The following is a 20,413-nucleotide window of genomic DNA, read 5'->3' on the forward strand; positions in this document are numbered from 1 at the left end:
TTGACAACTCAAATTCTGTAACTCCCGTAACCACCATAATGGTCACATTATGTCACAATTATTCAAATCATAAAAACTCTCATAATTATAAATTATGCATAACTTCCAACAGAGTTTAGGTAACCAAGCAAGCAAACCAATCATATATCTAGGTGATTTTAGCTCACTAGCTACCCTCACATCCACACATGGTGTGCTTTCATCTTTCCTTTTGCCTAAAGGTAATCAATCTGTTAGCAGAAACTTCATTTCATGGCAAACACATTAACTCAAATTGATTATGTCTAAGTAAATGCATTCAACTTTTGATTTAGCATGTGAAGGTGACAACATGAATTTCATCAAATCATGAACAAAACATCAATTACAAGCAAGGTTAAATAGGGATTTCAACCCTGGCCCCAACAAGTTCACTACTTACTCATAACTAAATAAACAAGCTTCAACATACTACAATACATCAAATAATTAGAGAGAAATAGAGAGTGAGACGTGACTATTGACGGTGGTGGAGATAGGTCTCCCATGTCATGGTGGTTGTTTCCTCCTCCTTGCTCCTCAAGCTCCTTAATGGTGTAGATGATGAATCCTTGAGTAGCTATTGATGGTTTGTAGTGTTGAGGTGGTTGTGGAAATGATCGGTGGTGGAAGTAGTGGAGATGGAGTTTGGTGTTTGGATTTAAGGGATGTGCAGTTGTGGAGAGAAGATGGAGCTAAAATGAAGTGAGAATAGATGAGTGGTTGAAGAGATAATGAAGATAAGGTATCTTGGGTCTTCAAAATCAGCTATGTTAGGAGACAAAAGATGGAAGAGATGCTCTTACACCATGGTCCTAAATTGGTCCCAAAATACATGCAAGGCTCCAAAAAACAATGTGTGGAGAGAGATTTAAATTTCAAATGGTATAAAATTCTCACCACCATGGTCATCCTCAGCTAGACAAAAGGGTCCTCCATGAGCGGTGGCTCACCGGAAAAGTTGATTTGCAATTTTCTTCCAATTTCTGTGTCTTCTTCTCCTAGCTTCAAATCTCCGCATTTCAAGACTCATTTGATCATTTTCTTCTCAATGCATGGTTTCCTACAAATAAAAGGAAATTGATTAAAGAGGGTGAAATCGCATGGAAGATAGATCAATTTATATAGTTTTGGGGCACAAATGCATAAGTAATTTATGACTCAACAATAAGTTCTTTTTTTTTTTTTTTTATCAAATAAGAACTTCATTAATAAAAACGAAGATTACAATGAGAATGGGGGATAAAAGCTTCAACCGAAACTTTTTCCACTTTATACGTCAAAATGGACATCTATACTGACGCACTGTTGAAGCCAAACTAGGCCCTGACTCCAAACATACTAAAAAACTTAACTAAAAATACTAAACTGGCACCAGACAAAGTGACAGAAACAACAAAACGTATTGGAGCAGACTTAGCCAAGAACACCAATTCCCACCCAGAATCCACCTGGCCAGCAATTGATCGACCAAACCAACACTCGTCTTTGCTTCAAACCCGATCAAAGGGATTTCTAGACAGTCAGACCTAGGACTAAAGAAAACCCAACACCGTCATCCCATCACTACTCCAAAGCGCCATCACTTCCAACCCAAAACCTGACAGGAAGGACCTCCTAGAAAGCCATTAATGCTCGTCTATGCCACAGGCAGACTTTGTGCTGACTCTAAACTAGGCAGGAATGACCCTCAAGAAGGCCAAAGTGATGATTGTCGCTGCCACCCCCTACAGTGCACCCGACCTAACACAAACCAGCTAAAAACCACAAACCAAAACCAGAATGAAAGAAAAAACACCAAAACACTGTTTCCCAGATAGGGTCCAGATTGGGCCCAATACCACAAACCCGGCCTAACTGCAGCTCCATCATCCCGACTCCCATTGACCGCCGTGACCACAGTTCCCTCGCTCCTTGGCCGTCCAAACCTTGGTTGCAGATTGAGACACCTCACTTGTCTTCACATCACCGCCGTTGCGGTCACCTCTACCAAGATCGCGCCCTCACCACTCCACCCATTAGCACCACCCCTTGCACTAGACCCACCACCGTGGCATCACCGGTTCCGTCGCACTGCCTCCAGACCACCTTCACCCTAGTCAGTCCACCGCCGGCGCTCCACCATCGTCGCCCCACGCACCAAGGTCTCCACCAAGGAGTCTTCGCAGAGAAAGCCGGAAAAGATCCCGTACAGCCCCGATCCAGGCTGCTCTCACGAGCAGGCCTCGATGTCGACCTCAACCACCACCCATCGAACGAAGGAGAACCCAACCCTTTCGCCACAGCACCACCACCAAGCACCAGCCAAATTGCCCAGATCCGACCGCCCTCCACCATCACTCCGACCAGATTACCCGCGACCGAAACCAGATCAATCAATGGCAGCCACCATCCAAACCACATCCAACCACCGCTAGTAGCCATCAAGCATCGAAACGACCCACTCACACGTCACTAACGAACGGCGAGAAGGAAAACAACCCGTCCGACGACAAGGACGTGCCGCCAGACGAGTACAAGAGAAAGTTGGGGAAGTCCTAGGCGCGTGCGGCGCGTTCTAGGGTTAAATGTAACCCATGGGTTTAAGTAATTGAAGTTGGTGAATTGAAAAAACTCAACAATAACTTGGAGAAGTATAGTTAATTAAGGTTTATTATTAAATAGTTATCTCAGTGTAAAAGCGGAATGATGACTCGTCTACTAATGTTATTTTTACTGCAAGCACGATTGGTTGGGGATGCCACACCATCGTTTTGCTAGTTGATGACTCGGCTTCTCTGCTAGAATAATTATGCTATAATGTGCTTGAATTTTACTCATAGCCGTCAGATATAGATTTAAGGGCAAGATGATGCCACATCAAGAAGCATCAAGAAGTCACTTCAAGTTCATCCCTTGCAGTTTTTTTTTCTTGCAAATTATAGTTATAGCAGAGAAGCCAAATCCAAGGTGTCTTACCTTATATTTTTCGTCATCATTAAATAATCTACCCTTACTAAGCATTTCTTGTGTTATAACAAGCTCTTCATTAATTACTTATAATAGAATTACCACGTTTTTTTTAGGTCAACCGATTCATTAGTCTAAATAATATTTTATTTATTTATTATTATTATTATTATTATTATTATTTTAAACCTCACCCTACTCCCACCCTTGATGGCGTTCGAACTCTTGACCTCTCATATGAGAGACCAAAACCTTACCACCCCACCAAACACACACTCTTGACCTCTCATATTAGTCTAAATAAAAATTTTCCTTGTTCGCTAGTATATCGTATTGAGGTTCTATCAGAGGAGTTATATCTAATTGGTTAATAGAATAATCTGTTATATATATATAAATTGCATACCTAATTTTGAATGAAATCTAATACTAGTCAATTTTAAATCTACAAAGTTTCCCACATCAATTTGTTGCCATATGTGTTGTGGATGCAAAAGATGCATAGGCACTTTCTGGTTTGCAAGTGCATATATATGATAATAGAAATTATTTAATTGTGATTCGGTAGTTTTAAATGTTGTTTACTAATAGATGCATATATTTGACAAAAAAAAAAAAGAAAGAAAAGAAAATGCATATATAGAAACTATTTAATCGCATGACTCGTTTATAGAGCCAGTCTTTTCCTATAAATATAATGCAAATAGCCCGGTCTCTATAGAGCAAAAGCAAAATAAATCATAATCAAATTCTATTATATCTCTCCCTGCTAGTATGGAGAAGTCTATACTATCCAAGGCAGCTATCTTGGCTTTCTTAGTCGTCATTGCATCTTGTGAGTTTTGACTTCTTAGATCAATGAGTATTGGATCATATATGCTCGGTCTAGATTGGACTGGTCTATACTATGTAAAAATTAATCAAGTTAACTAACCAAACACGTTAATTACCGTGTTCATGCAGGTGTGCCATTCTCATTAGCAGCAAGGGCAGCAGCAGTAGATGAATTAGAGTCCGAACCTGCTCCAGTGGACGATGTGCCACCACAAGCTCATGGAGCCGGCAAAAAATGTTCAACTGTCAAAGACTGCAAAAGCACCATATGCATCGATTTAGATGGATGGCATCCTGGATGTGTTAATAGTACATGCCAATGTGTACACGATGTGCCACCACAAACTGAAGTAACCGAGGAAACATGTTCCACCGATGAAGACTGCAAAATCTCTAAATGCAACAAAAGATTTGGATGGCATCTACAATGTGTTAATGGTACATGCAAATGTGTACTCACTGAGCCGCCACAAGCTGAACCAACTGCTTCTGCGGTGGTAACAGAAGACGAAACATGTACCACTGTTAAGGACTGCAAAAGAACCAAATGCATCTCAAAATTAGGAGTGCATCTCCAATGTGTTAATGGGACCTGCAAATGTGTACACAATGGACTACCTCAGGCAGTAGAGAAAGTAGGATGTCCCCCATCTGGGTGCTACGAAATTTCATGTGTCGAGGGATGCCCCGAACGTGTTCACGGCAGATGCCAATGTGTAGACCCGCCCGGTTCATTTTAGTTGGTGCTAGATGAAAAATGATTCTCATAATTGTTAGTAATAACTAATAAGAGTGGCTAAGCTACATTGAGAAAGATCTGTGGCTGTTAGTACGTAGTTACGTACTCTTCTTTCTTAATTGAGAGAAAAATTAATAAAATTAATTATTTATAATATGCATATGGTTCCGTAACATGCATCAAAGTACCAAACAACTACCAAATAAGGTTTTTTTTTATCATCAGCCCTTCACCGAAGTAGAATGCTACATCCCAGTGATCCCCTCAATTTATAAGTCGATCCCTTCTAGTTTGCTCTGTTTGTAACTTTGTACAAAAACTCCGTTCCTCCTAACCCCGATTAAGGAAATAAAGCTTGTTCATTTTTCCTTGTGGGAAACGTTTTCCCGTAAGCCTCAGGAAGATAACCGGGAGTGTGTGTTAAGCCATAGCACAAGATAAGCCATTCCATTCCCTCATTTCTTACGTTTTCTGTTATCTTTGTTCGTTGCAGCCTGAGACCCAGTTTGTAATAACTAGCAAATCCAGGAGCAACTTTAAAGGTTGGGACAAAAGAGAACACCCATTCACCCAATCTGTGGGTGAAAAGTCGAAGAAGAAGTCCCAGGAACTGGTGGTAGCTAGTTCAGGGTTTGCACACGAGATAGAGAACAAGCTAGGTAGTAAATGAAGAAATAGCTAGGTCAGGGCTGGAAGAGGATATCATGAAATCTGATGGTGCAAACTCGAAGGAAGTCTAGGCCAACTTGGTTTAAATCATAGTATACAGAGAGGAGGAAGAAGAAAGAACACGTGAACATATAGACTGCAAAAGTTAATTAGGTCAGGGCCAGAGATGGAACAGGAGATGAAGAATCGGATAGAAATTATAAACCGAAGCTTCTGTATGGAGGATGAAGAAGAAAAGGAACGAGCAGCGATTCTTGAGCTGGCAACAAAAGAACGGCCAAACACAGGTTGGAGGACGGAGTAGCCAGGCCGTGGGAAGGACTTTTAAGACAATGGTTTATCGCGCCGATGCCTCTGGTGGGAATATATCTGACCATATTTCTTCCCCATAATTTGTTTTTGTTGTTTACATTTGGGCATAGTTACTGATTGAAGACATTTTTTGCTTGAGCATTCACTATAGTAAACATCCACCCCCTTTGAACTGGGAGTGCATACTTCAAATTACAGAAAATATGGAGCCTCCATGAATATAGCATTATTGAAAAGGTGCTCTCAAAGTGGTATACAAAGTACCTTGGCCAAGTAAGACAAGGGGATCCCCTTCCCCTTATATCTTTGTTTTATGTATGGAAAAATTGTCCCATTTGATTCATTCTGCCGTTGAAGTTGGACAATGGAAGCCTATTAAGTCTTCACAATCTGGACCTTTGATCTCCCATTTATTTTTTGCTGATGATCTTATATTGTTTGCTGAAGCTTCTACAAAACATGCCAAAGTTCTCAAGCAATGCGTGGATATCTTTTGTGCTCTCTCAGGTCAAACTGTCAACTTTGAAAAGTCTAAGCTCTATTGCTCTCCTAACACCAGGAAAAGACTAGCTAAAGAGATCAGTGCTATATGTGGCTCCCCTCTGACAAGGGATCTTGGTAAATACTTAGGTATGCCTTTAATTCACTCTAGGGTTACTAAAAATACATATTCTGATCTTCTTGATAAGGTCCAAAATAAGCTCGCAGGCTGGAAATGTAAAACCTTGAGCATGGCGGGTAGGTTGACTATGATTCAAGCTGTTACATCATCCATCCCCACTTATTCGATGCAAACTGCGAAACTGCCTATCTCTGTTTGTGAGAATCTTGACAAGATCGATGAATAGAAATTTCCTTTGGGGTGATTGTGATGACAAAGGGAGTGTCCATCTTGTAAATTGGGATACCATTTGTAAACCTAAAATGGCTGGTGGTTTGGGAATTAAAAAATCTGTGGAAATGAACCAGGCTATGCTTGCTAAGATTGGTTGGCGGATTATTCAAAATGATAATGGTTTATGGTGCAAAATCTTCTCTGAAAAATATTTGAAAAGGGGGAATTTCCTTGATCATGATTATACAATGCCATCTAGGTATTCTAGCACCTGGTCTAGTGTATGCTTTGGTGCTGCCTTATTGAAAAAAAAGGTCTTACTTGGAGAATTGGAAATGGGAATTCTGTTTCTTTTTGGACTGATAACTGGACTGAGTTTGGTGTTCTTAAAGATCTTGCACTGGACTCTACAATGGTCGATGATAGCATGCTTGTCCAAGATTTTTGGAGTAACAATGAATGGGATGCAACCCTTCTATATGCTTGTCTGCCAGCTGAGGTAGTGGATAAAATTTTATGTATTCCCATTGATGTTACTGGACAACAATATGATAAGCTGATTTGGCGACACACTTCTAATGGCAAGTTCACTGTTAAAAGTGCTTATAATAGCCTTGCCAAGTTTACACTAACTCCCAGAAGATGTGGAAACCCCCCCCCCCCAAGTTAAAGACTTTTACTTGGTTATTTGTCCAAAGTCGCCTTCTTACTAAAGTCAACAGAGCTAGAAGAAGACTCACCTATGATCCTCATTGCAAGCATTGCCCGGGAATTCAAGAAACTATGACCCATCTCTTTAGAGATTGTCCTAAAGCTGCTGCAACCTGGACTGTTATCGGTGTTCCTATATCTATGCAAAGAAGCTTTACTCTGGACTGGGAAGCCTGGATTGCTGCAAATATCCTTCAGAAAGGAAGTAAGTTGATGCATACTGACTGGTCTCATGCCTTCATCTTTACTTGTTGGTTTATATGGAAGAGGCGTAATAACAACATTTTTGATAATAATTTCCATGGTCCTTATAATGCCAGAGAATCTATTTTACAATATTTTCTTGAATGGCACAAGAACTCTACTGCCGTTACCAGTCCTTCTAATTCTAGGATTGAGTTGTTGAGTTGGATTAAACCTAGCGTTGGGTATTATAAATTGAATGTGGATGGGTCAAGGTCTAGGGATGGTGGTCTTGGCTCTGGTGGAGTAATTAGAGATAGCAATGGTCAATGGCATTATGGTTTTATGCTCAATATTGGTCATGACGAGGTTTTACAGGCAGAAGCTTGGGGTCTTATAACTGGTCTTCGTATTGCTATCGATCTTCATATAGATAATCTTGAGGTTGAATCGGATTCAGCTATCCTTATCAACCTTCTTAAGAGTTCTGACACAGGGTTACATCCTCTTGGTACTTTACTCGCAAATTGCAGGAAGCTTATGGAGTCTTTCTCCAGCTGTTTATTCACTCACATCCACCGTGAGAGAAATATGGTTGCAGATGGGTTGGCAAAGAAAAGCATTGATCAGGATCGGGGGTTATGCAGGCTGCCTCTAATGCCTAACTTCATTGTCCAAGACGTCCTTGATGATGCTAATGGCCTTGTAAGGCCTAGAGCTGTTGCCACAGCTATTTCTTAGTTTCTTTCTGTTTTTTGCTTTCTTTTCTGGGTCTTTGACCCCCATTGTACCAAAAAAAAAGTACCTTGGCCAACGGCCATCATCATTGCATCTTGGGAGTTTTAATCTGTCGTAGACTATCTAGTATCTATCTTATTCTGGTCTGGATGCATGCCAACCAAAACCGAGTATAACTGTTTCATTTACGATACCGCGTCACATGTGACACGATCAACATTCTCAGACTAAATCCTTGTTAGACCATCTCCTATAGCAGCTGACAACTCGGCATCTATCAGTTGAATAACTAATGCGCAGAATCTTAGAACCAGCAAAAGCTGACGAGCACACGATGTGAATAAGCTGCAGATGATTACAGCATCCTTGAATGGATGTATGGTGGTTAATTTAGTACAAACCTCAGTTCAGTTTCGTCACAAATTGCCTTAATGCCCTGATTACAGGGAGAGGGTTTTCCAGATGAGCAGCATGTCCACAATCTGGGATCTCAACAATCTCACAAAGGTCGTTGGGTGCGCCATCATCTCCAGTCAATTTGCCATTGCCACTACCAATCGCAAGGAACATATCCTGAGCTATTGTTTTGAATTTTTTATCTTTCTCTCCAACAATGAGCAAAAGAGGCGTTTTGCAGTGCTTCAAGTCTTCCCACAATGGCCTAACATGCAAAAAGAATGATTTAACTTTGAATCAGAATATTTTCTGAGAAACAAACATTAAGTAAAGTACTCAGATTACTTACAGCTGCCTCCCAACACTTAAAGCAGACAGAACTTTTGCAAGACTCTGCACATCTCCATGATGCAGGCGGTCGGTGGCTATCTGATGAAAGTGAGGGTGTTCCCTTAAGCTGCTAAAATATTAACAAGGTTAAAGATGTATACACAAGAATTTTTTTAGTGTAATAAAGGAAATCATAGGGGAAAAAAAACACCATAAAGGAGATGAATCTTAGAATCACCTGTTCCAAAGCTCTCCAGCATACCAGGTGTCTAGAAAGTGCTTTAAGCCATATGCAGCAAGGAAGCGTGCTCTAGAGTCATCTTCAGCTCTACGAATTTTTCTTGCCATTCCATCATTTATTCCAGGGCTGCCAGATATGATAATAGCTCCCTTAACCTTCATGATAAAACCAATACTTAACACCACAGAAACACGAGTTAAGCTCAAATTTGAACTAAAATTCTTCAAACCGCAGACATACTTTTTTAGTAAGCTTCAGAGCCATGCAAAGGGCGATCCTGGCTCCCATAGAATATCCGACAAGGGTAACCTTCCCAGGAGTAATATGCTCAATCACTTTACATAAAAGATCGGCAACTACCTCAACACACAAACCTGAAGCCTGTACAGCATCCTTATCACCATGACTTTGTATCTTGGTTCCACCATGACCAGGAAGGTCAATAGAAACGCATCTTCCACATCCTGATAAGGCCTTCATGATAGCAATCCAATCTTCACCAGTTCCAAGAAACCCATGAAGAAATACAAATACATTATCCTGCATCAGCTTAATTTTGGTCAATTGAGAACACAATTTAAGGAAGGTAACAGATATCAATGCATATCAAACTTTAAACATGATGGCTACTGAATGCAAGGCAATAGAATGGAGAAATTTATGTCCACAAGATACTCGGGAATGCAGCATTGCAGCTAGAGAAAGGAAAATATAAAAAGGAATTGAGAGAGAGTAAGTGGATAAGTCAATGAAATAGTAACTAACATCATATCCTTGTCCAATCTCCTGAATTTTGATGGAGCAAGATAAACCCTTTGAATCTAAAGGCAACTGGTATATACAAACTTGCTCTCCAGTAAACTTTCTACGAATTATGTTTCCATTGATTTGAAATTGCTGCAGAACTCGATCAGAATCAGCAACAGATGCTTCTACGAACCCACTACGTGGATTACGATTTATCTTGAGAGGAGTAGTCGTCAAATCTTCTTTTAGCCAGCGGTAAGTTCCTAAACCATGGGCTATGGATGAGGCTAATGGATAGTTCATCATTGTACAAATCTCTGAATTCATCTGGTTGAGGTAACAGGAAAACTGAATATATGCTGACAAACCTAGGCTGCTTTCAAATGCAGCACTAACAACAGCCATTTTCTGGTGCTGCTGGGCCCATTGGGCAATTATTGCTGCATTTTCAAAGCCACCAACAACACTTGGCTTGATGACCTGATAGAACAAATATAGGAAACCAAAGTCAGGAAGAAACCATTAAATTATTGCAGTAGTGTTCATAAATTTCAAGAACAATAAACTTGCAGAAGAATAAATTCATTCTTTGGTAATTAAATGATTTCCTGTGATTTTACCACTTTGTATTACTCATTTATTGTTCACTTTCCTACAATGCCACTGTATTATTCAAAAGAGGATTCAGCAATGGTGATGAACCCAAGATAATCCTATGTACCAGCAATGCACTTGAAGTGCATGAAGCTTGGCACTTGTGGACAATTTGACCTGCCTAAGCAATTGAAGCAGTGGCTGGAGTATGGCATCGAGTAGCTTATATGGATCATTTACCAGTACGACATTGTTTCTAACTATGTAATCTTCAAACTTAACTCTACCAGATATGACTTAAAAGGTGATATCAGCTTTAGTAGTTTATGCATATGGCATGCCTAACCCCAGTTTCTTTGCTACAATGACATGCTAATAAGTGCATCCATATATTTTACGCCCCTGAACATGAATACTTACAACAGCTACTATTCCTGGATGGGCATACTTTGAGAGCTTTATAAGTGGATGTTCTCCAATATTGTCAATAGTTTCATCCAGTGCCACAGGCAACCCACTTTCTTTGCAAAACTTGATAATATCTTCTTCAATTTGAACAGGTTCCTGAAATAAATAAGCAGCCCTATGGTTAATAGTTACAATAAATTAATATGGACCAGTACCATCAACCCTAAATTGATACAAACAAAAGGAGATGCAGCACAAATTGGAATCATCAAATTATCAAAGTATGCCTACAATGCCAACAAGAACTATCCATCCAGATGAAGATGTTGAATAAAATTTTAAGACATTATACCTCGATATACTGCAGATCACAATCCTTTACCAAGGAACCAAACTGGATAGCTTCTTCATAGGTCCAGTTCCGATTGACATCTACACGAATTTTAATATGGTATCCAACTTTTTTTCTTACTTCTTGTATAACTGCAGCATCCTGTAAGGGACTCCCACAACGAGCTACCTTTTGCAAAATCATTGGAACAAACCAAAGCATTTGTTTAATTTGATGTATAGATTACCCACATTTACATATGCTCTGTAAGAATGATGTTTTGAATTACAAGAGAGTAGTACCTTAATCTTTACTGCAGTAAATCCTTCTTCAACAAGTGTAGCAATAGCATCAGCTACTTGTGTGGGTGTCCCACTGGAATCAACAAGGGCACAAATCTGAACTGTTGATGACGATTTAAATATATCTCCAACTATCTGGGGATGGAGTATTCCTAATAAATTGGAACCTTGTCTATTTGCTATGGCATTGAGAATTGCCATTTCCAAACCACATCTCACACTAGGAAAGAGCGTACATGGCTGCATCACAGTCAAAAGAAAATGTTCTCTGAAGCAAAACTCCACAATAAACAACACAAGATATATTTATATGTTATTAAACAATGCTTCATCCTTTTCTCTTTCTGATAAGAGACAATGTTGCTTTTTTCTCTAAATTTTTATACTATATGAACATGAAAAGTAAGTCGATATACCAGGATTCCAAGGTTGGACCATATCCAAGATGAAAACGAGCCCTTTAGCAGAGGAAGGAAGCAACTGATATGAGCTCCTTTCATCATATGGATGAGAAACCTCAGTTGCTCTTCTACATCTAGAAGGTTTTCTTTGTAGATGTCTAGGGGTGAAACCTGTTCAATGGAAGTCATGAATGGTCATATAATAATCATAAGTACTCAAGTGGAGTAAGAAGAAAAAATATTAAACCAACAGCTAACCTCGCCAAGCCCAAAGCTTCCATCTTCAAAATACAAAGTTAAAATAAACCCTTCCCTGTGGAAGCTGGTGGTACCGCCATCAACAGAAACCATAGTATGAGGAGCACACAGTGGCATTCTATAACAAAAAACAGTAAAGTTAAATCAAATATTTTATATTCAGCGTATCAAAGATTTAAGTTTATTCCATGGAGAACGAAATTCACCTAAACAATGAGTACTCCATTCTATGGACTCTGCAGAGTAAAGTGTCATCTAATATCGAGTCTTGACTAGAAGGCTTTATGACTTGATCTGCTGCTTGGCATGCAAATGTTTTTAAAGTACTGAGATAAAGAAACAACATTTATCAGACGTGAAATGAGCAGAGAAATATGTTAACCATCAGTTGATAAGCTTTTTCTTTTCTTCATCAAGGTAGTGTAACCACCAACCTGTGAAAGCTGGCATTGGTATCTATGCAGCTCTCAACTTCAATGACACAATCCATCCCTCCATGTTGGGATGTGAATAATGCATCTTCAAAATCCAACTTTGTCTTCGCATGTAGATGCATCACACTGCAAAATTAGAATTTATTAAGTCTTAAGAAACAATTGATTTGCATATACACGACACTAAGTCAACAATGGAAATCAAATAAGCAAGTACCCATTCAGTTTCTCATCATAGATTCAGGCAGACTCTAGCTAGATTCCAAATACCATATTTGTCGGGTCTTCCACCTATTGGAATTGTACACCTTGTGATATCAAAGATAAGATAAGCTCTCTATTCATACCACTGCATGACTTTATTTTGGCTATCCTCACTACAGAAAGCAGTATAAAATTGATATCCCCTATCTTGGCAATGTGCTGTGTATTGTCTCACAGGTTTTCCATGGTAATGAATTGAGTGGGTGATCACTATTCCAATATCCTCATATCCTATTTGATTTTAGTTATCTTTTGAATTGACTTTCAGGACACATAGCACCTTTAATCTCCTCCAATTCCAACTCTTCGAATAATGAAAAACAACACAATGATTTGAAACTTTTCTTGTTCTTTTTGTTTAAAATTATCCCAGAATAGAAATGTATGCTTAAATAACTACATGAATAACATCTTCAAATGAACTCTATACAAAGAAGTTTACCCATGTGCTACACAAAGCTCACGGATTGATATGTTGTGAGAGGTGTAGAAATATTGGTTTAGTATTCTTGGTTTGACTCTATCTGCAAGAGGAAGGAGACTGAATATTGCACCACCATGATTGTTAATCACAACTATCGTCATTGGTTTCCGGAACGTCCTTCACCACATCGTAAATATGTTAAATCAAGAGTAACAAGATACATGTATGGGGGATATACCGGAAGACAACTCAGAATCCTGAAAAACTAATAGAAAAGTTCTTACCTCTGGTTCACAATTGCTAAGCCATTTGTATCATGGAGGAAGGAAACATCTCCAATCACGCAAAGTACCTGAAACAAACCAACAAGCACCTTAGTACTCCTGTTTTTTTTTCCCCTCAAGAAAGGGAGACAAGTATCAAAACTTACTCGTTTATTGCATCCTATAGCAAAGCCAACAGCTGTACTGAGTAACCCATCAATACCACTTGCACCTCTATTCCCAGCCACCCGAATCATTTGACAGGGTAATTTATAATTCATGGCAACAATACTACGTGTATACTCTGACCAACCACGCCCATACATATCTGCATCACGTATTGCCATACTGTTCCCAATGAAAAGAGCAGATTCAGCTGAAAGTGCTTCTGAAATTAGGTATGCGACTTGAGGTTCTGTCAAGGAGTGTCTAGCAGAAATTTGAAATGACAACTCCCTTTCAACCTATAATATAGAAATAGAGAACATAAAAAAGAAACCCCAGAAAAGGAGAAAAATATATATAAAGAATAAATATGAAGTCCATCATTCCACCATGATTTTCAAGCAGTTTCACTCATTTTATCATCTATCTAGATTAAATGAGGCTCTGAGAAAAGGGAAAAAAAGTAAAACTTTCCAACTCCTCTGTTCCAATAGATAAGATACATGTATGCATTAGGACAGAGCTACTGTGAATCTTCACCTTCATTCAAAGTGTCAAATTGCGGACCAAGTGGTGTGTCAAAGGTTTAAAGAACAAGACCAATTGTCAGCCTGTATTCAAGTACCAACATGGATCACATGCACGTTGTGCGTGCAAAGTTGATAGAGGTAACAAAGAAAATGGCGTGTGTTGGATATTAATGAACCAGTTGGAAGTACTATAGCCTTGAGTTCAGAATATATTTTGCAGTTGTTTAAAGTACCAAAGGTATACTTCATCAACAAAAGAAAAGTATTACGGTATACTTGAGATTTGTATATGAAGTAGAAAAGAAATGTCTAACTAAAAGTATAGATAGTAACTCTGGAAGAAATTATTCAAAAGAAGAAAAGAAATAACAATAACTATAATTTAGTAAACCAGTTATATCCTAGCCTAACTAGTATGTAACCAAGTGGGTGCCTTTAGGTGATAGTAATCAGACGAACTTTACTATGTCTCTTCCAAGTCCAACCAGTGCTGGCACCAGCAAGACCACCCAACAAAACCATTTGGAGGTTTTTGTTGAAACATGTCAAAAGAATCTACCAAATAGTTTAATATAAGATTTAGAGCCTAATTCCTTGAAATTCATTACCATTGCATTTATCATTTGAAGATAAGTGCTCCATTCCTTGCTGAGATGGGGAAATTCAGCTTTAAGGATATAATCAGCAAATTCAAAAATGTTGCTGTGGACTCTATGAGTTACAATATGAGAAGGATCGTGACGAAATGGATGCTTGTCAACCATGATATATGAGCAGGGAAAGGATTCCTCTAGCATCTTAGCAATACGCTTGCTTGTAATCCTGCTCCCAATCTGTTTGTCACAAAAAGCAAGGCAGAAAATTAACAAGAGAGGAAATAGCTCCACAGGCAATTGGCATCTGTAGTGTAAAGTTCACAACCAAGGTTATGAGACTAGTAAAGTCCACACAATGGATATAAATTTAGCATATCAACTTATGGCATTTCTGATTTCTCTTCAACTATCACCATTATACCAACAATCCCAACTTCCTAAAACTATAAAGCCAAGACCAAGCACTGCATTATCAGAGTTTATTGGGCTATAATTTTAGAATTAAGGTTACAAAGTAATTCTATTTGTCGAGAATAACTAGGTTACAATTATGAATACTCTTACAATGCAAAAATTTATTCTACATTTGCATTTTCCCCCCAGCAACTATAGCCAAGGTGACTGACTTCCATAAAGAATAAAAAAACACCTCTACAGCCATAAAATAAGCCAAGTAGCAGAGGTGAGTGGAGGATGGAGGAAGTGGTATACCTGAATAATCACATCAATGTTAATCCATTTACTGACAGAATCTGACAGTAAGGCATGGTCAAGATGATCAACAAACAATAAATCATTGTCAACTTCAGGGAAACTAGTCAAAAGCTTTCTCAATCGTAATCCTGACAAGATGTCAGCTATAACAGGCCAGTGAAGGTGTTTAGCCAAGAGAAGAACTGCCCACATCTCATCTTCTGAATGGATTGCACCGATAAGTAGAAGACCCTTGTTAGTTCCCTTAATTACATTTAGAATTTCTGACATTCCGCCACAACCATCATTACTTGTATGAGCATGTTGTACTTGAATATACTTGGTAAATGGTTCAGAATTAGACATCCAATGGTTTAATCCATTCAAACAACTCAACATCCATTTTCTAGGGCTATCTTCTAGTGGCTCCCTGAAAGGACAGTTAATATGAGCAGGCCCACATGGTGAAGAGGTTGCCCAATGTACAGCATTGTCGAGTGTTGTAAGCACCATGCGAGCTGAAATATGATCTGTGGGTGCAGGAAGGCTAAAGAAAAACCGTGCAAAAGAGCCAAAATGGTTTACCTGGCATACAAATTCTAAAACATGAAACTAAAGAAAAATACAATCCATAATCTCAGTGAAGCAACTTATTTATGCTTTTATGAAACTATGCTAGTATAGAAGCTTTATACCTCATAAATTGACAGATTCTTGAATAACACAATTTCCATTGAAATAAAACTGGAAAATTTCAATTGATTCTTATATACCTGATTGATTGCTTGGTTTGCTCCAGCATCCTGCAGTTCTGCAGGACGATCAGCTGTGAGCAATATAAGTGGTACAAAATCTTGACTAGCCTCGACCACCTGGACATTTTTCTTCAATGTTAGCACAAAAGCAGATTATTTAAGAAATTATTGCATCATAAACACATGCAGAATGAGGGTTCATAATATTAACAATGAAATGAGAAAGATTCATCATAGCAATGACAAAAACCACAGAAAAAAAAAATTAATAAAAATGCCCCAGAAGGCCAAGTGGCTGACTAAAGTATGAATACCATAACATTGCAGAACTGATGAGAATAAAAGATGAACAGTTTTTGAAATACCTTATAGATTACAAAGCTAAAAGTCACAGAAGATAGATATAAATGTTTCTCATAAAGTTCTAATAGACTCACAGCAGGAAGAAGATTTGAAACTGCAGTGCCAGATGATGTTATGACTACTGCTGGTTTGCCAGATCCTCTTGCATACCCAACAGCATGAAATGCAAGTGAGCGTTCATCATAACATACAATACATGTAATAAGTGGATGAGTGGATGCAGCAACAGCAAGGGGGGATGATCTTGATCCTGGAGCTACACAAAAATACTAGAATGAAGAATGAAGAAGGAATTAGAAAAGCGTACGACATCAAAGATGAAATAGAAAAGCAAAGCTTAATCTCACCGTCAAACCAAGTCGAGAACATTCTTCAACTATAAGTGATGCCCAAACAGTGTTGATGTTGCCACTATCTTGCACTGAGAAGCACATTTTACTGGCATGATCCAACTGATAGTAGAAAGAGACAAAAATCCTGAACAATATTCAACGAAGTTTGTTCCCTCTAAAATATTTTAATTAAAACTAAAAGTGGAAGAGAAGTATGAATAGGATGTATGTGACATGGTGCATTATCCCAAGCCACTCCAGTTTTCTACTTAACAGTGCTCCTAAGCATGCAATGTGACTTTTCCTATATTTATCTAAATAAGGACAGTATCATACCATTTTATTAGCAACAGCCATGGTCGGTGAAAGCCTCACACAAAACTGGGAGGAAGACGGAGCCTCTTTCTGCAAAAGAGGTAAATGCCTAAGTATGTCTCAGCTACAAAATGGTAACAGAACAACAGTAATTGTCTATATGAGACACAAATACTAAGTAGGGCTCCACAGAAGAAAATGAACAATTACCAGGAAAGGGGGGATACCAGTGCCATGATGTCAGACGAAATGTTTTTTCCACCTGCTAACAGCATGTTCATGTGTACCTACAAAGTCCTGTTAATCAGAGATTGAATATGAAACAAATCGACAGCCAAGCGAATCCAGATTCTAAAGTTAAACTTGCGAACAACAAAGAGATCCAGCAACTTATATAAATTGGTTTTTAGCAATCTCAACATTGAGAATCGTGTAAATACTATATAGATGAGACAAATAAAACTGTTTAGTAAAAAATTATTTCAACATGTGGATAGTTATACCATAGAAACCATTCCATCCTCCAGAAGATTGAGCTTCCTAAGAGTAGATCTTATATTTGTGGTGAGGGATTTCTTTGTTGTGGAACAAACTTGACAGGTAACCTGACAAACATATATAACAATGAAATCATGCGTAGAGGAATGAGTACAGCTATGAAAAATTGAAACTGCTTCGTAAGACTTCAACTTCATCTGTTGTAATACTTCACTGCCTTATACAACATACAACTCTGTAACCAATTAATGAACGATTCTCGGGAGGAACAGATAACACCAAAAAAAAAAAAAAAAGAACAATATATTTTCAACATTTAGAAGATATGTTTATGACAATGTAAGATTGCTTTAAATAAAAAATAAAAACAAAATATCTGTGAGGAATGAATAAATCACAAAGAATTTGAATATGCCTAGATAACATTTATCAGCAATAATTGAAAAACCATAGTCTGAAATTTTCATCAAATTTGTTAATGTACATGATTAATGGCCCCTAATCTTTCTAATTACCAACCAAACACTAAAATATACTAATTCCAACAAATGGCGAGAAAAAAAAAATACAGAAGCAGAATAGTGGAAAAAGAGAGACTAAAACCTCACGATACCTGGTTGAAACATAACTCATAAGAAAGAACAGCTTCCTCAAATGTACAAGGGGAAGACTCACTCCAACCAATAGTTGCTGCTAATACAGAAGCGCCCTCATGCTCATGTAACTCAATCTGTTAAAACACTGTCCACGTTAAATAGTAGTTCTACTGAATAAACCTCAATCTAAAGAATCTAAATTTCAAAACTTAAAAGGAAAATGGAAAGGATGCACTGAATAATCACATTAACAAGGATGCCAAATAAATAAAAAAATGCAAGTTTACCTGAGGAATAAAAAAGTAATATGAACCTGCCTCATGCTTCATATAAGATGACTCTTGGTCGTAACTAATATCCATAAAACCATAAGCTATTACAAAAGCTGATTCATTTGATAGAATTCTGCAGAAGAAGAAGAAAATGATTCATATCTCCTTTAGCTTATTTTCATAAATTAATATGCCATGTTCAGTTACACAGCAATCTTAGTCTGCTGTAAAAGTTCAAAATTTTAGCAAGCATTATACTTCAATCTTTTCCAGGTAACTAACCTTTTGATCGAAGAAGAAGAATTAGAAGAAGGTGTGAAGTAAATTGCAGCACCGATTCCGAAAACTCCTCGAGTTTCATTCACATACAGTGATTTATAGCTCGGATTTTCAGTTTCCTTGGAAACAAAAAACAGTGGATAGACCACAGACGACTCCGGTTGGCAGCAAAACCAGTTCAAGGCTTTCGCACTCGGCGGCACAGCCACCTGGACAATCAAATTCAACTCAAATTCAAAAAACTCAATCCACATTGCATCAATCCGTAATTTAGAAAACCTAATTACCTGAAACCTGAGAATTCCACTACAAGTTGAAGGAGGATTGAGCTTCAACTCCTCAACCGCCTCCTTGATCCTCTGAAGCCCTTGCTCAATAGACAACGCCGGAGTCAAGTTCCGCGTGAGGCAAGTCTCGATTATCAAATCGCCGTCGTCGGTGTCCGTCACTTGGCTGATATCGATGGCCGGGCCGTCGAATCTCACGCCTCGAACGACCTGATACAGTTAAATTAAAGCATTCAGCATAGGATTTCATAAAGAGGCGATACTGAAGCAGAGGGAAGCGAAAATGAGACCTTGGAGTTAGGAGGGAGGCGGAGATGGCGGGAGTTTGGGTGGAGGAACGGGAAAGGCGGCGGCGGCGGCGGCCAGGGTTTGGTGTGAGGGAGAGACCTTGTGTTGGAGTGTAGGAAAGAGAGAGAGTTTGTGAGTAGTAGCATTGTGGAGGTAACACGCAGTGAAGATGAAGATGAAGAAGAAGAAGAAGATAAGGACCCACGTTTTGGCTGGTGACCGTTATATATTTATATGACGGTGGAGAGTGTGGGCCTGGATAGGATTGAATGGGCCTGAACGGGCTTGGATGGGCCTGGACGGGACATAGCACTAAACAACATATCTTATATCTATATCTCTACAATAATTTTGGAACAGGAAAATGTAATGATATAGATTGGGAACAAATATTACATAGTATAGAGAATCAGAAATATCCACCAGCGGGTAAAGAAAATATACTATTGAGCACAACCCAAATCAACTAAACAAAGCAAAGCTAGAAGAAGAAAACAACAATCAGACGTCTTTGTTATGTAACCAAAGACAAACTAGCAACTGAGTCATTCCTGACTGAACCATGAAGATGGACGAGTGACCGAGTGAAAATAAAGGCAGTGAAGAAGAAGATGAGAAAAGATGTTGCCGCTTATTTTTGGTTTTTGGCTAGTTACCGTCATTTATCTTTATAATGGAGAGTTTGAACCTGAATGAGTTTGAATGTGTTGGATCGTTTTGACTGACCATTTAGGTCAATTGATTGACTCGATTTAGTGATATTAGAAAGGGGTCGTGACCACTTACCCAATTTTAGAACAAAAATTGCCCACTTACTCCAGCAAGAGTTTTTTAACCCCATTTACCCAATCTAACCTCTAGTGACAGTTTTGCCCCTATAATAATTCTTTCCTCTCAGACTCTCTCTCTCTCTCTGTGCCGCGCACCACACCAGGCTCCGTTCTCTCTCTATCTCTCTGCTCCGGCGCCCCACCTCAGGCTTCGGGCCACCACCTCCATCCAGTCCCCACTGCCATCAGAAACGATCGTCAACCGTCATAGGTCCCTCAAGCCAGCCCCCAGA

The 20,413-nt window shown here is 38.8% G+C and overlaps 1 protein-coding gene across 4 annotated transcripts; it reads right to left on the reverse strand.

Annotated features, from left to right (window-relative positions):
• Positions 1 to 8,325: 8,325 nt before the first annotated feature.
• LOC133708897 (protein PHYLLO, chloroplastic) lies at positions 8,326 to 19,547 on the reverse strand. Of its 4 annotated transcripts, none has more exons than XM_062134463.1 (28): positions 19,353 to 19,547; positions 19,063 to 19,272; positions 18,779 to 18,984; positions 18,512 to 18,629; positions 18,242 to 18,358; positions 17,634 to 17,735; positions 17,358 to 17,417; positions 17,152 to 17,220; positions 16,831 to 16,935; positions 16,558 to 16,752; positions 16,139 to 16,237; positions 15,384 to 15,950; positions 14,685 to 14,909; positions 13,549 to 13,845; positions 13,403 to 13,470; positions 13,137 to 13,295; positions 12,431 to 12,556; positions 12,203 to 12,322; positions 11,997 to 12,114; positions 11,754 to 11,909; positions 11,338 to 11,577; positions 11,057 to 11,224; positions 10,717 to 10,860; positions 9,721 to 10,182; positions 9,196 to 9,495; positions 8,953 to 9,110; positions 8,734 to 8,841; positions 8,326 to 8,649 (listed from the first exon to the last, which is right to left on the reverse strand). In XM_062134463.1, the coding sequence occupies exons 1-28, from the start codon at positions 19,494 to 19,496 to the stop codon at positions 8,391 to 8,393; spliced, it is 5,100 nt and encodes a 1,699-aa protein (XP_061990447.1). In that variant the 5' UTR covers positions 19,497 to 19,547; the 3' UTR covers positions 8,326 to 8,390. The 4 variants fall into 4 exon arrangements, with proteins under 4 accessions (XP_061990447.1, XP_061990446.1, XP_061990448.1 ...); XM_062134462.1 differs by having other exon boundaries at positions 8,734 to 8,844; XM_062134464.1 differs by lacking the exons at positions 18,512 to 18,629; positions 18,779 to 18,984; positions 19,063 to 19,272; positions 19,353 to 19,547 and having other exon boundaries at positions 8,734 to 8,844; positions 17,358 to 17,427; positions 18,242 to 18,279.
• Positions 19,548 to 20,413: the final 866 nt, after the last annotated feature.

Source organism: Rosa rugosa, chromosome 5 (assembly GCF_958449725.1).
Source record: "Rosa rugosa chromosome 5, drRosRugo1.1, whole genome shotgun sequence".
NCBI classification, from domain to species: domain Eukaryota; kingdom Viridiplantae; phylum Streptophyta; class Magnoliopsida; order Rosales; family Rosaceae; genus Rosa; species Rosa rugosa.

What these genes read in the sequence shown, in the direction of transcription:
- LOC133708897 (XM_062134462.1), bottom strand. Translation starts at nt 19,496, where the DNA reads ATGCTACTACTCACAAACTCTCTCTCTTTCCTACACTCCAACACAAGG. An exon ending in GCCTCCCTCCTAACTCCAAG is followed by an intron (nt 19,273 to 19,352) that starts GTCTCATTTTCG and finishes TAACTGTATCAG; the next exon opens with GTCGTTCGAGGCGTGAGATT. An exon ending in AGATTGGACAAGGATATGAT is followed by an intron (nt 9,496 to 9,720) that starts GTTAGTTACTAT and finishes AAGCTGATGCAG; the next exon opens with GATAATGTATTTGTATTTCT.